The sequence below is a fragment of the Pseudoliparis swirei genome, chromosome 3 (assembly GCF_029220125.1).
Source record: "Pseudoliparis swirei isolate HS2019 ecotype Mariana Trench chromosome 3, NWPU_hadal_v1, whole genome shotgun sequence".
Taxonomy (NCBI): domain Eukaryota; kingdom Metazoa; phylum Chordata; class Actinopteri; order Perciformes; family Liparidae; genus Pseudoliparis; species Pseudoliparis swirei.
This window is the reverse complement of record NC_079390.1, coordinates 7291365-7309073: the sequence shown is the minus strand read 5'-3', so window position 1 is coordinate 7309073 and position 17709 is coordinate 7291365. Positions and strand designations below refer to the sequence as shown.

Here is a 17709-nt window from a genome sequence, read left to right as displayed (position 1 = left end):
TGGCAGGATTAACCCTATACGGTCTGCATATGACAATATATATATATATATATATATATATATATATATATACACGTCATATAATTGAGAACATATCTTCTTGTGTATGTTAGCACAAAATGAGTGCAGATATGTGTGAGCCATCAAGTTGCATCAGTATTAGTTCAAATTCACTCAGATTCTCAAAGGAATCAATATTCCCTTGATCGAGAGCCTGCAAATGAATCATTACAATTGAATTAATAAATTGGACTCAAACGTATATTAAAGATGAAATAAATGATAAACTGAGTCCACCTGACAACGGAGTCAGCGAGTTTCAACCAATCCGTTTATATATATACATGTTCATGACCGCCAGAGCAATTGCTCCATCAAAACAAGCTAATCTTTAGCAAAAACAGGGGTCATGAAATAGTTTACAAGTGCATTGGTGAGCTGAAAGGTTATTAAAGTCAGTCATTTCCTAAGAAGGGCAACAATATCCCATCAATATGCTTATTAATTAAGAACTGCAGTAGAACGTACCTGCTTGACAATGGGTCTGATTTCCCTCAGAAGGAGAGGTTGGAAGGATCTGTCCTTCATGAAGTCGTGAAGACTTTTGTCCAGGTGCTCAAACTCCAGACAGATGTGTTGTTTGCAGTTGAAAACCTGGTACCATTGGACCACGTTGTTTTTGTCAGAGTCCAGCAGTTGAAGTTTTAACAAGGCATCCACCTGGTGATACACAACAGGTCACAGACAGATGTTTTATTAGTATTATATAAAGCACAAATACACCAAATGCACTGAGTTATAGTCACATTTAAGCAATTGGAGAACAAGTATAAAAACAAAGCATCCAATTTGAATTCACATAAAATACAAATAATATACGGGAATAACTGAAATTCATTTTGAATTGACAATCATGGGGAGATATCCAACCGACACACGGGGTTACATTCGATGGTGTAACTAGTGTCCTAGAAAACGTCCCATTCTAGAATGTTCCCACGGTTGTCTTGGAGACTGTGCTCAGAATGTTAATTTCTCGCTGCAGCGCTGCCATGACAACCGCTCTCCTGCGTTGGAGCACTCGTGAGGCTGGAGGGTTGTTTTCCAGTCCTTTGAGTTTAGGGAGATGTTGGCAACTCGGGTATAGCTTACGAAATATGAAGAAGAGCCAGACCTCCTGCTCTCGGCTATTTCTACACCTCTCTGCACACATCTAAGGTTGATAGACAGTGCCGGTCTGAAAACAGGAAGTTACCTCATCCCAGCAGAGAGGTTGCCCTCTTCTGGACTTGAATGGGTAGGCGACTTAGTGCGTGGGTGTGTGTGTCTGTGTGTGTGTGAATAGAGGGCCTGCAAGCTCGCTCACAGCTCCTCTCGTCCATGAAGGACAGACAAACACCGACACACACACACACACGCACGCACACAAGACACACAATTTGAGCCTCGTGGTTTCACGGCAAGGACGGGGGAGCCTCGTGCTGCAGAGGACAGACTGGGAATCTCAGCTCTCTGATTTCTGCAGGAGGAACAGCAGAGGAGTCTGGATGAGATGATTCAGACCGGCAGTCTCTCCCTCTCTCGCCACTGGCTGGTAGGGTCCATAGATTGATTACACAAAGGTCATTTTGACGCTGTGTTGTTCTCCTGTTGTTTCAGATACTTGAGAATATTCTGCTGTTTTGATGAAGACACTTGTATGTAGCCAAATGACTGTAGCCGTGTACTCCCGTCTGTGTTCCAGGATCCCCAGACATCCAACCAGCCAGAGCCTATCTGATGAGATTCAGTCACCAAGGTGATCCAGTCCTTTCCTCTGTAAGGTGACACTACTGCAGGGACACTTCATAATCTGCATGTCATCAGCTGTTGTCTTAAGTCTTATGTTTGCTCGGCTCTTAGCTGCTTGCATTTACTTATGCCACACAAACAGACACACACACATCGTTATACTTAGCAGCATCTAGAACTAAAAGTATATTAACGCCAGGCAAAAGCTACATTCAAACAAATAGAACTGCTGGCTGAAGCTGGTAAAATCAAATCAAAAATGATGTTTCTTATTGTAACTAAACCCGTATAGAACAGATCACCTCTTGCCAGATCATAGTGCAATAACTGCAATAATAACTTCATTTCCACACTATGTTGATCTGCACTTCACACATTTCATTTACTTACACTACACACATACACACACACTTCATTTTCATTTACACTACACACAAACACACACTTTGCATTTTGCACACTGTCTATATTTAATATTTTTATATTTAATTTAATTTGTCATTAGTATTGTATTGTGTATTGTGTATGCATATATGTTGTATAGATACATATATATTTTATTTTATATTTTACTTTGTATACTTCTTGTATACATCTTTCTTTCATCCCTGTTTTTTATATTTTATTTTTTATTCTTGTGTGTTTAGTTTATTGGTGCTGCTACTGTTACGACAAATTTCCCCTTGGGGATTAATAAAGTACATATCTATCTATCTATCTATCTAGACACTGTGGTGTTTTCCTCCATAGGCCACCTGCAAAGTTGTATTGCAGTTTCTTGCCCAAAGGCACCATGGGAAACATAGTCCAGTTCTGTCACACACTGTCAACATACTTTAAGTGTAAGGACGCACCGGCCCATGGTGAGGCGGAAAGATCCCCTCTGCTGTCCAGCGAAGATGGCGAATGGGAATCGTCCAGCATGCCGGACGACTTGGAGGACGATCTGTTAACCCTCTCCCTCGGTGGGAAAAACCCTGCCCTCGAACCCGAGCACTTCCTCTTTCCTGACATCGTCCTAAGCAGCAACTTGGGAGAGGATGTGATTCTGGTGGAGCCGATGGTGTGTCTGCTGGTGTCCGAGGAGGAAGAGGGAGCGAGGCTGGGCGGGCCGAGAGATGAAGGACAAGAGAGGAGCGACAGGTGGAGAAACGCGTGGTTTTCGGAGGCTGAGACACAGACTGAGGTGGAGACACAGATTGGCACGGGGGTGCAGACTCAGACAGAGTCACAGGCAGAAATAATCTGCAACGTGGAGAGAGAAGTAAACACGCGAAGAGATACTGCTTCAAAAGAGACGGTTGTGGAAGAACATGAGCTACAGATTCAGGCGGGGGTGCTAACATCTCGAGACAGAGTCACGAAAACGGCATCAGAGACACAAAAGAAAAGGATGGACTCTGGAACCTGGGCTGACATGGAGATTTGTAATCAACAGACAGAGAGAAACAAACTGGCCTTTCGAGATGTAGACAAGAAAGCCCAACAGAGAGAACTGATAGAGAGTCACATCCACGAGGAACTCACCCCCGATTCAACAGAGAGTGTATTTAAAACCAAACTAAATACCGAGGAGTTGAACACCGATGAAGGGAAAGTCTTTAGGTTGCAACAGACAACTGTTGCTGCTCAGGGAAACACAGACTCTGTTCAGAGTCCTCAGGATACTGAGCAGTCGGGACAGCCCACTGTGGAGTCGGGTCAGAGTGTAAATGAAAAGGTCTGTGACGTCATCCACACAAACACAGACGTGAATCTGTCCGAGGACCGCACGCATCAGCGGGATTTAAATGCAGATCCCATTCAGGGCCCCGACCCAGTGAAGAGAGAAGAGGGCGGCCACAACAGGACCGCTCCGCCACACGAGGAGGAAGAGGAGGAAGAGGCCAAGATGAAGCAAGCCTTGTTTTTAGTCGACAGGCTGTTTGTGGCAGCGCCACATGCTAAAGGTGTGTGGTCTTATTTCATCGTGTTTATCTTTTGCTTTTATTTACGCTGCAGTGTGTTTTCGTCGGAGCACCGTGGGTTTCCGACATTCGACCTGCAGCTTTGGAGGATCATTTTATCCTGGATTCAAATTTAAAAAGAAAATGGGCTCAAGTCACATCTACTGTTATTATATTTCAATAGCCTACTCAGGATATATGGGCCATAATTAAATGTTCATAAGAAAAAGTCCACTTGAAAATTATATTGGGAATTGAAATGGCAGATTGATATTGTCAAGTGACAATTTGAAAAAGTGAAAAGCCAAACAGGGGCACAAAATAGAGGGTGGAAAAACACTGACTTTTAATCTTTTCACATTGATTTCATCTTCAATAAGATGTTTAAATTAAATTTTTAGCATTTCAGGTTTCATTTGGAGTATTTACATTCAAGCTACTTTTGTTTTCCGTGTAAGGGATGGACATTTCACGTGTCTTTTTAAATTCTTCTTCCGAAATATCCATAATTTCAGTTTACGATTTCCTTTATTATCCTGCATTGTGAAGTTTTCATCCTCACATTGGATTGAGTCTCTTCTGTTGCCAACAGCACCTCCCAGTCAGACTGAAGAAAGCCCCGAGGACGACCGCGGACGGGAGTGTGACGCTGATAAAAGGAAACTCAGCATCGAGGACGTCGTCGCTCTCCAAGAGACAGACTTCACTGTCCGGATTCAACCTCCTGGAAAAGAAAGTTTTGAGCTTCAGGTTCTGTGTACCCATTTATTATTTTGAAGATACCTTTTTTTTAAAGATGTATATTCATGTTTTTTCTAAAAAAATCCCTCCAATCCAACTCTCCTCCATTCTCAGGTGTCAAGCCAGATGTTGGTGGCCGAGCTGCACCAGGTGCTGATGGAGCACGAGATCAGCTGCCATTGCACATGCTTCTCCTTCCAGCTGGGAGGCATCGCCCTCGACAGCCTCACAGAGCTCCGCTCCATCCAGAGCATCCAGGACGGAGCGCTGATCAAGGTGGTGGAGGGTAACTGCCTTATCCTTCTTCTTTTTTTTACAAGTTACTCCCACTGGAGCTCCGACTTTAGGTTGAAGGCAGCAGCAAAGCCGGAGCTGGGTCGGGAGGTGGCGGGCTGGTTTCTGCTGCGGTCTGAGCTGAAGGGGTTTCCAGGGAAAGAAAAACTGAAGCGAAATAGCCAATATTCTCGCTGATGGTCTTGATAATGTTTATCATCTGGAGCAATCTGTTTTAAATTGATTATTATCATTTGATCCTATGATAACAGTTCTCCACTTGAGTCATTACCTTCGCATTGAAAATGCGGAAGGTTATGTTTTGATCGCCGTGTATTTATTTATTTATTTGTATGCGTGTTACTCGCATAACTCAAAAAGTTTTAAACCGAATCACATGAAATTTGGTGGGATGATTGTTATCCAGGGACCATTTGATTAGATGTTGGCATCGATCGGGTCAAAGGTCAAGGTCAAGGTCATGAAAAGGTCAAAGTCTTCTTTTTACCATCAATTTCTATCCAATTGGCATGCAACTAATGCCAAAATGTTCATAATTCAATGCCCAATCTTGTGATATGCGAAGGTATGCGCTCTACCGAGTGCCCATTCTAGTTTTATACTGAACTGGTTTGTCTTGTCTTGTCGATATATGCTTGTGTACTGGTTTGTTTCTCTTCTTCTGTGAAATGCAACACAGCAATTATATATTTGTATTCATCTTGTGTAAGATTGAATCCAACCCTTTAAAAGCTTCTTTTCTCATCTTGTTACAGATCCTTACACCGTGCGCGATGCTCGTCTTCATCTCAGACATGTCCGTGACCTTCTGAGGAGCCTGGACCCAGCAGATGCATACAACGGAGTGAACTGCAGCTCACTCTCGTACCTCACCTTTTACACAAGAGGAGACCAGGGTAATACTAGTCTCTTAATACCTCTTCACTTCAGGTTTAGTCTGAGTATTGCCACCTGTAATCAGTTTCACCTCCATATTCACCCCTTCAGACGGTGACAGCGTGGGGAACAGGCGAGCTTCTGAAAAGGAGTCTGCCAACTTCAGCCCCCCAGAATACATCCTCCCTGGATGTAAAGACCGACCACTGACTCCACTGCAGCCACTCAGAGATGACTGGAAGGTGAGGGATCAGGTGTAACCGCAAACACAATTAGTTAGATATACACTACCGTTCAAAAGTTTGGGGTCATCCAGACAATTTTGTGTCTTCCATGAAAACTCACTTTTATTCATCAAATGAATTGAAAATTGAATAGAAAATATAGTCAAGACATTGACAAGGTTAGAAATAATGATTAATATTTGAAGTATTAATTTTGTTCTTCAAACTTCAAGCTCAAAGGAAGGCCAGTTGTATAGCTTATATCACCAGCATAACTGTTTTCAGCTGTGCTAACATAATTGCACAAGGGTTTTCTAATCAGATATTAGTCTTCTAAGGCAATTAGCAAACACAATGTACCATTAGAACACTGGAGTGATAGTTGATGGAAATGGGCCTCTATACACCTCTGGAGATATTTCATTAGAAACCAGACGTTTCCACCTAGAATAGTCATTTACCACATTAACAATGTATAGTGTGTATTTTTGATTAATGTTATCTTTATTGAAAAAACAGTGCTTTTCTTTGAAAAATAAAGACATTTCTAAGTGACCCCAAACTTTTGAACGGTAGTGTATACCATGCAAATGAAACGTGCGCTAAGTTGTAGTGAAGCAACAGATGGACTTTATAAAGTATCATTACAGCCATTACAGTGCCTGCGGGTTCTGACCATGAGCAGCTGGAACCCTCCTCCAGGAAACAGGAAGATGCACGGGGACTTAATGTACCTCAATGTCCTGACTGTGGAGGACAAAGAACTCAACATCACATCCTCAACTCGGGGCTTCTACCTCAACCAGTGAGTGCTGAAACATTTGTTTGCTAAGCTATGAATATTTAAGAGTTTTTAACCATGCTATCAGGAAAGCTAGCATGGCTGGTCGGTCAAGAATGAAATATTAAACTATTTGATTGATTGTCGTGAAATTCGATGCAGAAATGTACGGTGTCAAAAAGAAAGAGTCCTTTTGAGCATCTCAGAACTTTTTTTCTCAGTTGCCAAATTCTTCTTTTATTCTGAGAAATAACTTATTGGCTCTCAATATTTTGTACAAACATGGTTTCCAGACGATGTATCCGATCTTGACAACAATGTGCCGCAGGTGTTCATGTCATGATGAAACGGAACCACTTTGGTGATCCCTTCACTTTTCATCTTGCACAATCATCAGTTGTTTGTCCAATTTGTCCAACACTTGCTGGACTGCTTCACGTCAGCATATCAGCGTTGTCTTCGTGAGGGTATTAGCATTTAGCATTGAGCTCAAGGCCCCACCGTACAGCCTCACGCAGCCGTCAGTCGGGCTGTAGACTCTCAGTCTCTTTCTCATGTTGTATTTGTTCCAAGATCCACAACTAAGCAAGAGTTCATTAGAGCAACAGCGCCCACAGAGAGCAGTTAAAAAACGACAATGATGTACTCTGAGGACAGTAGAAACGTACCTAGATTCAACTTGTGCTGTGCTCTGACCTCTCCAGGTCAACGACCTTCAACTTCAACCCTAAACCTGCACTTCCCAAAATCCTTTGCCACTCTCTAGTTGAGCTGCTGAGTCAAGTCAGCCCTGCTTTCAGGAAAAACTTCAGTGCCCTGCAGAAGAAGAGGTGAGCTGTTGCTCATCAAGCTGGAACTAAATGCTAAAACAAGATCAAGAGATGTGCAACACTGTTAACATCAATATGATATGTAGATGTACTGCAGTAATAGCAGTTGTCGACATTTACAAGGCAAACACAAATAACATTTAATAAACAGATTTTCTCATTTCCAAACTAATACAATATTTTTCCTCCGTCACTTGTTGTGAACCAGAGTCCAGCGACACCCTTATGAGCAGATCGCAGCACCTTTCCAGGTGTTCACCTGGGCCGCCCGTCACGGAGACCACACCCTCGACTGTGTCGGAGCGGAGGAGACGCACACCAGTCGCATGGGCCAGGACGAGCACACAGCCGGGCAGGTTGCAGACATAAAATGTGCATGTGTGTGCACATACAGGTTTCATGGGGGCATCTGATGCTCAGCGATAGTGATGGAGATGCTGATATGTAGGCTGTGCTATGACCACAGAGCCGGGACTGGAATGAGGAGCTGCAGGGATGCAGGGAACTGGCGAGGAACTCCCTTCAGGAGCGCCTGCTCAGAGAGAGGAGCATATTCAAGGTGAGGACACAGATTTCTCAACATCTACTTTCCATCTGATATGTGATAAGAGAAGCAGATGTGACAGTGAGATCATCACTGAAGCAGTGTATCCATGCGTAGAGATGTTTAAGACATTTACCTCGTGTTGAAAGTTTCAATAAATTAAAAGTGAGGTTATTCATTCCTCTTCCTGCTCTAGGATGAGATTGTGTTGCTCTTAGTGAAAAAAATGCTTACAGCACCTGGTATTCCCAGGCGGTCTCCCATCCAAGTACTGACCAGGCCCGACCCTGCTTAGCTTCCGAGATCAGACGAGATCGGGCGTGTTCAGGGTGGTATGGCCGTAAGCAAAGATTGAGCCTACAAAAGGGCTTTTTAAAAGCTCCAGCAGGTTTCAGGGGACAACAACACATTAGTAGTAGTGACAAATTGTCTTTTTTCCATAAAATACCCTGTCAATGCGACCTTATTAAAGGCTAAATTATACAACTCTGTATTGGATTATTAGCGCCGATCCTCGTCTCTAGCCTTCAAAGAAGATATAATCTTATTCTTAACCTCAGATCTTCATCCCTCCATCCAGACAAACAGTGACTTTGTTGCCGCTGCAACACGAGGTGCTGTCGCTGTGATCGACGGTAACGTCATGCCGTTAAACCCCGGGGAGGCGCCTCACATGCAGATGTTCATCTGGAACAACCTGTTCTTCAGCCTCGGGTTCGACGTCTCCGAGCACTACAGCCCCCTGGGGGGCCACACTGCTGCTCGCGCTGCTGCCACCTGTGACCTGAGGGGAGCTCAGGTAGGCCCTCACAGCAACACCTGCGTTAGTTGTGGAGCGTGTGGGATGCATTTAGTGTTTAATCTTACCCATTTAATGGTAGGTTGGTTCCAGACAGGACTGTGTTACATTCAGCAGAACAGGGTACGATTACATTAAACAATATTAATTTTAGTCAAACGCAAAGACACTGTTCTTCTTATACGTTCACCTTCAAATATACTGATTGTAATTTCATCCATTCACTCATAAACACTGGTTCACAACTCACAGGTGGATCGCTGGAGATTGTATTAGATTGTATTATTGTCGCCAAATAAATGTATTCCGTCGTGTTTTATTCAACGTTCATATCTGCAGTATGAGCCACATGAGGGAGCCTTCATGTTCACGTTGTTCTGATAGTTGTATTCTATACTTAAATCATTGAATCTAACATGAAAGGCTAACATGCATTCTGTTTGTTTAACTGATGAGAGGAACATTTAAATAATGAGGTAGCTGTTCACACTGCCTTAATGCCTTTATTTGGTCTCATTTATACAATATGTGGCCTCCATATGTGATTATGTTTTCAATAACACAAGCATAAATCAAAGTTTATTTATTACAACATATATATACATATACATATATTAAAAATGCCGTGTTTACTTAAGATAATATAAGGTGATGTGAAAATGCCAGTAAAAAAGGTCAGGAATATTTATTGACGCACAAATTCGCTCTTCTCACAGTTTATAGATATGGCCCGTGGTTAATTGGTTTACATTGGTTTGTCTTTTTTTATTTTGGTTCCAAGAAATAAAGTTTGAGAAACAGTCATTTAATCCCTTCATGTTCTTGCCATCAAAATATAAATACTTATGTTGCTCTGCTCCAGGCGTACGCATCCGTAGACGTGGAGGGTCTTCACACACTCGGGACGGCTGTGGTGGACTATCGGGGCATCCGTGTTATCGCTCAGACCATCGTTCCTGGGATACTGGAGAAGAATCAGGAGCAGAGTGTTGTCTATGGCTCTAATGACTATGGAAAAACTGTTTTTACACACCCCAGGTAAGACAGACATACTCACAAAAAATATACATATTATATTTTATACTTATATTTTTTTAGCTCAATAAAGTGTACATGCGCAACCTTTCATTTTCTCAACATTACTCCAGGTTTCTGGAGCTACTGGATAAAACCAGTGAACCGCTAAGAATCCAACGTCACCAGGTGCTCGACCACAGCAACAGCCCAGTGGAGCTTTGCTCTGGCATCGAGACCAAAGGCATCCTGGGTAATGACGGAAGACCATACATTTTGGACCTCCTCCGAACCTTCCCCCCTGACCTTAACTTCCAGTTCCCAGAGACAGAGGAGAGGAGGGAGGTGCCGCAAGAGTGCCTGATCTTTGGTTACCCACGGCGACACCATCACAGCCTGGCCAGTCTGAGACCAGAGCTGATGGAGGCCTTCGTCCAGCATAGGTGAGGAAGAGGAGATGTGGACTCCAATGCAGCTACCAAGCAACAGGATGAACTGAGCTGAGGAAACAAAGTCTCTCATCCCTCCAGACTTGTGTTTTCTGTTGCAGGTATGAACTTTATGTCAAGATGGTGTCCCAGGATCTCATCCAAACAGAAGAACAGGATAAAGCCTTGGAGCAGAATATTGGGGATACAACCACCTCTGTTGTTGATATGGGTGAATAAGACCAGCTCAATGAAGTGAAATGATAAACCAGTAGATTGTGTTACCAGAAAGTTAAATCATGGAAAACGCAGAGTGAGAAGGTACAAAATTAGCCAAACAAAGGATGTTTTATGAAGATGTGTTGGGAGCTGCATGGCTTACATGTAATAAGACACAAGGTAACTGAATGCATGACTTTGTTAACAACAGTTGGTAAAACAATGTCATCACAAGGTCCATTTAGTTGTTGATCTGCATCAGTAGATGGAGTTGTAAATCATGAATGTTGAAATCTTCAGTTTTCTAAGTGCTTCTCATCCGTTTTGGCTTCAAAGCTGAAAACAGAAGTTCATCCCCGGTGGTGGGATGTAATTTAGTAAATTAGCTCAAGTAACACATTTTAGTTGAGTTCTTAAAATGGAATGCTTTATTATTAATTAAACTAACAAACTGTGTTTGGAGGTAATTCCTCTTCAGGCTATACGACAACATTACAATGCTGCTAATGCCTACATGTTTATGCATAAAAAATAACTCATTGTCATTTTGTGCCCAATTACTTGACATTTTTCTAAGCATAAGTAATGCAGTGCTTTTACCTTTAATTGAATGTTTTTACAATGTGGTTTCTATACTTTTACTTAAGTAAGACAAATATAAATATTCATTCTTAACTAATGATTGAGGCCAAGGGAAGTGGTGAGGACAGTGTGATTGATAATGTATTCCTGTGTTACTTTTGAAGAATTTCAGAGAAGAAATGTGATTATGAAAGCCTGCGAGGCCGTCGGATCCGTGAGCGACTCCTCCTTCGACATCCGCTTCAACCCTGACGTTTGCTCTCCGGGTATTGAACACACGTGTGCGCAGACACAAACACTTTCATGTTTATAAAGTTGGTTTTTTTAACTATCAAATTGAACTGTGTGTCTTGGCTGCAGGTGTTTGTTTCCCCTCTGAGTGTGTGGAGGAGGTTCAGAGGCAGAGGCAGCTGTTATGGGACGTGGCTGCTTTTCTATTGGCCAATCAGATTCCAGCAGTGGTGAGTGTGTGGAGCAAATATTGTTCAGATGTATCATATGCATGAAGTCCAACGTACTATCTCTAAAACTCTGTGTGTGTGTGTGTGTGTGTGTGTGTGGTAGCTCAGGGACTGTCTCGACCACTCAGCGGTGCCGATGGATGGAGACCCTGACCTCAGTGCTACATCAGCGGGGTGTGAACGTGCGATATCTGTGCACCGTATTGGGGGAGCTGGACAGGGTGGAGGACGGAGGAAGACTCAGCCACATACGGGTACTTGCTACAGCATATTGTTGTCCTTTAAACACGTATGTAAGTCATACAGATGCTTACCTCTTGCTTTTGAGTTTACTTTTTGATTGACTTCCATGACACCATTTGAGTCACATTTTTGTCAGATAAGTGTAGCCTGACATGAGCGGCAGATCTGTACATTTAGTGCCAGGCAGAAGATGAGGATGTACTGAAGATATTAGTATTAGTATTAATATTATTGTCAAGGGCACAATTGTTTTCCTGTCCTTGACTATTAAGATCCACAGCTAGCAAGAATGTGGTCTCATCTTTCCATCTCAACTCAATCTTAAGGTCAAAGATTTTATTTCTAAAGTTCTTGGTCAAGGGCTGAAGTTATGTCTGATTGCTGTCCTTTGTAACATAATATGAAATAATACATCAACTTATGTTTGAACATGAAAGAAACACTATGAAATAAAGGATGTTAACTATCTGTCAGGCTGCTAAAATCCTCCTGGTCACATAACTGATCCAATGTTCCCTCACAGAGAATGTGTGTCAGTGAAGTCATCATCAGAAGTGCAAAGCACATCTTCAGGACATATCTACAGGTGAAGTGCTCAAAGTAAATGATTAAAATAACATTTTGCAATCTATCATACATTTTCTAATATCCACACATATCTTACTTTCTCCCCAGGACGTGGAACCTGCAGCTTTCTCAGCTGCTGTCAGTCACTTCTTAAACTGCCTCCTGAGCTCCTCCTGCTTCGCAGACTTCTGCTCCGATGAGCTCGTCTCTCGCCGCAGGAGCCGACGGCGGAGGAGCAACGGGGGTCGAGTCCCCCTGCTGACCGACAGCGTGTGGGCCAAACTGACCCCCAGCGAGCTGTGGGGCCGCATCAGGACCGAGGCTGGGGATTATTACCACTACACGATAGACAGGTGTGTGTGCGTGTGTGTGTGGTTGAACATGTGCAACAGGATTTGACCCTGCCATCCTCTCTGTGTCCAGTGACAGTATGGATGAAGTAATAAAGAAGCACAGCCTTCAGAGGATCTCGCTCCTGAGAGAGATGGCCATCAAGACAGGCATCCAGGTCAGACATCTCGCGCCTCTTCACTAAACATATACCGATGGAATTTAGTTACGTCTGTCGGTCTTAAGGGGAGACACACCAGGTGAATATGGTAATAAAAAAAGAAAAGATGACTGATAATTATCACCATGAAACGTCCTTAGTTGATTACTTACATTACGTTTTCTGAAATGTTATGTTTAAATAGGCAAAAGAAGCATTATCTAACGCAAACTTTAGGCACATTTTGGATAAATCTAAGTGTATTTTGGATGTTCTTTAAAAAAAATTACTTTTTCACAAAGCGAAGATCTGGTAATCATATCTGGTGCTTCAATAGATACAAATTGAGCGAGAGAGATACATTTAAAAAAAGAAATCTTCTAAACAACATGTTCTCTTTTAATTTAAAACTGCTTTCCAATAATGGCGCAGATAATTGTTGATTCTGCTGCAAAAGCCAAGACGATATTTAGGTTCATTTTCTTGTCAAGCTCACAGAGAAAAAAAAGGATCTGCTCATATTTGATGCTTAATAAAGCAGGTGTGGTAACATAAGTTGAGAACTTACATTATGCTTCTGTGTTTGTTTAAGTCCAACAATGAAAATATCACCAGCATTGACTTTGGGCAACCAAAATGCAACGTAGTCTAATAAAGCTTTAAAAAACAGCCGTTTTCATTCTTCCCTTTCCTGTGTCTTTAGGTGCAGCTGAGGGAGTATGTGTTTGAGTCTCGACACAGGCCGGTGTTTGCTGAGGAAGATGTTGTCAACATGTTCCCGGTGGTCAAACATCTCAAACCCACAGCAACAGACGCCACGAGGCTTGTGCAACGCGCACAGGTGGCAGGCCAGCGGGGTGAGAGACACAGACACAAAAACATACACTTAGAATGCAGAGTGTATATGTTTACCCTTAGGGAAGCATGGTGGCCTGGGCGCTTCAAGTGAATGACCATTAACTGTAGTGCCCATATGGAAAATAATCGCAGCACGAAATAAATCGTTATCTACACAGGCATTGTGAGGGATGTGCCACAAATGTCACGACGCTATTAGAGTGGACCCAAAAGCACGACTCAGACAGGAGTAACAAAGAATACTGTCTTTGGTTGGAAACAGGCTGGGTCAAAACCGGGAGATCAGTCGAAGAAGCAAACAAGTCCAAAAAGGGGCGGGGCAGAGAATCAGAGGTCAGAACAGGCAGGTCAGGAATATACTCTAATAACGCTGGAGAACTTGGCACGAAAACACAAGACAATCTGGCAGAGGACAAGAGGAAGTGAGGGAGCTAAATGAGGGACTAATGAGGGGATGGGCTGCAGGTGAGAAGGGCGTGAGGACCAGGTGAAGGGAATGAGGGACTAACGAGGGAGTGATCAGAGGCAGGTGAGGGGAGTTGGATTGATGAGATGGTGTGACAGGATGAAAACAACTATTACAAAAAGGAAGGCGTGGAGCTAAACTGTTACAACAAAATGTTTTCCACGAGCATCAATACACAGTAGTATCACATTATTTAGAGTATATCACCTGCACACACTCTCATAGTTTAAAAAACTCATGAGGTCATGTTTCCGATGAAGGAGGTAAAGTGGTCTATGCCGTAAGAGCACTTTTAGTACACAACTACCAACATCCATTGTGGAATAACTTGTTGGTCTCTTTTTTGCATTTTAAAATCATGTTTAGGGATGAGAGACATTTTTAAAAAAAATACTCTAGTAAATACTTACATTTCTTCAGACACAGCCAAACATCAGGATTTGGTTTACTTCATGTTTTTTGTACATTCAAGGCTCATTAATAGTATTAATGTTTGATTTCAGGGCTTCTCAAAGACAGCTATGAGTTAATCAGCCAGGCCCTGACTCTGTTCAGCGGCGTATGTGGTGTCCTGCATGAGGACGTGTGCGTGTGCCTGCGTCTCCTGGGACGGATCTGCTACATCCTGGGGGAGTACGCTGATGTAAATATGCATTACAATTCACTTCTACCATGAGCTTTTTACCCTAGCGTGGTTCCAGACTTCTGAATCATCACCCACAACAATTTGTGAGTTTTCATCAATTTCATTTCTCCGTATCTCACAGGCCTTCAGCCACCAGGAAAAGGCTGTGATGAGTAGTGAGAGAATACAAGGTATCGACCATCCACAGACCATACAGGACTATGTGAGTTCCTGCAAACACAGGCCCATGACATGTCCTGCTGTTGTTACTTAACTCTGTCATATTTAACGTGTGACTTCACATGGCAGTATTATCCTCTGTGTGATTCAGACTTACTTGGCTCTGTACTGCTTTGCTGGCGGCCGGCATTCGACCTCCCTTCAGCTTCTGTATCGCGCACGGTACCTCAGCCTGCTCGTGAGTGGAGAAGACCATCCACAAGTCGCACTGCTGGATGTAAGTGGGACCTCCAAGGGGTTGCTCTCTTTCTACTTTATTGTTCACTAAAATGTATGTCTATTATCTTCCTACTTTAGAAACTAAAGCTAGTTTGAAAACACTATAGTCTGTGCGTTATGGTATGTTAAGGACTTGGTTAGTTAAGAATATCTCAATACTCAAATCCTTAAAATAAAAAAAATGCAACAAATTAGTTAGGAAGGAACAAATGATTATTTAGTTTTGCACAAACTCCAAAAAGGAAACAAAAGTTAAAGTTTATGTGGCACCTGTCCACTAAATTAGCCTTTTTATTCTTTTACAGCAAACCTTCCCTCCAGAGGTACATCAATAGGTTAAAAAACAAAAAAAATACAATTGCTGACAAAAGAGAACAATGAAGATTTTTTAAAATTTTTATAAAAAAGGAAATCCCTTCAGGTACATTTAAGATGATCAAAATGTTGGAATAACTAATCAACGTTAACTATTTTTAAAAATAAAGTACTTCCGGTGGATAAGATACTGAGAGATACAAACAGGCGATGGCGAGCCTTGACAGATATCATAAGAAAACACTAAACGCAGCCCTGAGAAATGTACTTGATAGCTCGTCGATATTTCAGAAACCAGTCCATATGACGTCCAGGCAAAGCTTCTGTTAACGTCCCTGTTGTGCTCCTCCACGTTAGAGTATGCTGGGTCTAGTGCTTCATGGCCTGATGGAGTATGAGCTTTCCCTGAAGTTCCTAAAGAATGCCTTAACGTCAACTTCAAAATACCACGGTGCCACGTCCCTGAAGCATGCACAAAGGTAAGACAGGTGGTCGTCCCCTTCCTCTGTTTTCTTACTTCAGAAGCCGATGGAAAGATTGCAACACAAAATCAGACATGCTATGAAATACAGGTTTCTGTGATCGTTCCTTTCCTTCATGTTCTTTTCACCAAAGTTTTCATTACTCCCCTGACTTTCTCTGTTTATCTTCTGTGCAGCCATCATCTGCTTGCCACTGTGTATGAGAGTAAAGGAGATTTTCGATCAGCTCTGCAACACGAGAAAGAGGCCCTTTCAATATATAAAAGCCAGGTATGATTAAAAATCTGTTGTGATAATTATGTCATGTACTCATAATTTTAACTGAGAGACTTACTTGTTGGACACATGGAGTTTGGAGAGGACCATGACAGTACGAAGGAAAGCTCAACGTACCTAGAGAGCCTCACTCAGCAGGCTGTGGCTCTTCAGAAAGCCATCAACCACATCTACAGGAACACACCTGCCTGTGTTCCACCTTCAAAGGTTTGTACAGTTGTGTAGCACACGCACATTTGCCTCAAAGCATATCCGGTTGTGTGATGATATATTGAATCTGTGTTTCTCTTTAGTTTTCCACACCCAGCTTTACCACAATCCTTCAGCAGCTCAACCTGACATGTGGAATCATTCTCGTTACCTTCAGGTGAACACTGAATAAGTTCCACTTATGGAATAACAAATAACAACTAATGCGTTGGTGTTAATGTTCATCTTACCTATTATCTCTTTCTCTGTAGTGCAAAAGAATTTGCAGACCTGAGGACTGAAATAAAAGGATAGGAACACGTTGAATGGGAGAGCTGGAAAAAGACTTAAGAACTGCAGACAGCAACCCTGAACTATGGACAAAAAGGACTAAAGCATCTGTTTAGTCACTCTCAAACTCCTGAAACTGGCCGTGGACAATGAGTAACAATGGCAATTGTAAACCTGGCACATTGATGGTGTTAACACATTTATCTAACTTAGAAAAACAAAGCCAAGATACAAACAGACGCAGCACTCTCCTTTTCGAGGAGGAGTTTGTTCTGCTGTTGTCAGCAGAGGAGAGAAGAGGTGTATGACTAATTCAAATATGTTGGATCCACATATGAATATCACATGTAAACTATTTTTCTTTTCAGACACTTGTATAAAACCTCTACACTAAATCAAAGTATATTGCTAGATAAAGAGACAAGTACAGCATGTTAGGCCTACTTCTACTGAGACGGCAACAGTGTATTCACATGTCTTAGATTTTTTTAATGATCTTGCAGTCCCCTGTGTGTCCACTGGGCTTCACAGTTGTACCATGGACACGTCTCATGACATTCCGAAATGAAATTCTAATTGTTTTGACTGTGTATTATCTGGCTATTATCGTTTAATCCATGTTGTTGTCATTAATATCCAGGTGACTGTAGAAAAATAAACATCCAAGCATCTTATATCTTCATTCTACAACAACCAGTCATATTAATGGTATCTAAATGGCTCCGTGAACTGGAAATGAGTGCATTACTCTTTGAATGTATTGTTGTTTCGTTACATGTATTCGAGTTGGTCCACTGGCACCAAATTTTCACTAATTGTGCAATTAGTGAATTTCATTTGAGATATTACCCCAAATAACTGCTATTTTGATACATGTCTTAAGATTGTTCAACTATAAATGTACGCATACAGTACATT

At 42.2% G+C, this 17709-nt stretch overlaps 1 protein-coding gene and 1 non-coding gene across 2 annotated transcripts; one reads left to right on the top strand and one right to left on the bottom strand.

The window, feature by feature from the left end:
- The first annotated feature begins 1412 nt into the window (after positions 1 to 1412).
- Positions 1413 to 17465, top strand: LOC130192006 (clustered mitochondria protein homolog). Its single transcript, XM_056411821.1, is given in 31 exon segments — positions 1413 to 1594; positions 1745 to 1798; positions 2542 to 3740; positions 4330 to 4487; positions 4593 to 4764; positions 5528 to 5668; positions 5760 to 5890; positions 6523 to 6677; positions 7358 to 7483; positions 7692 to 7839; positions 7950 to 8042; positions 8608 to 8826; positions 9689 to 9864; positions 9975 to 10283; positions 10391 to 10500; positions 11234 to 11335; positions 11430 to 11530; positions 11634 to 11674; positions 11676 to 11784; positions 12297 to 12359; positions 12449 to 12693; positions 12764 to 12848; positions 13534 to 13687; positions 14658 to 14797; positions 14922 to 15002; positions 15111 to 15236; positions 15911 to 16032; positions 16212 to 16305; positions 16387 to 16518; positions 16605 to 16678; positions 16773 to 17465. Coding segments are annotated over 29 exon segments (4806 nt in total). The 5' UTR covers positions 1413 to 1594; positions 1745 to 1798; positions 2542 to 2584; the 3' UTR covers positions 16816 to 17465.
- Positions 8255 to 8373, bottom strand: LOC130192060 (5S ribosomal RNA). Its single transcript, XR_008831322.1, has one exon. It is a non-coding gene; the product is annotated as a 5S ribosomal RNA (ribosomal RNA).
- Positions 17466 to 17709: the final 244 nt, after the last annotated feature.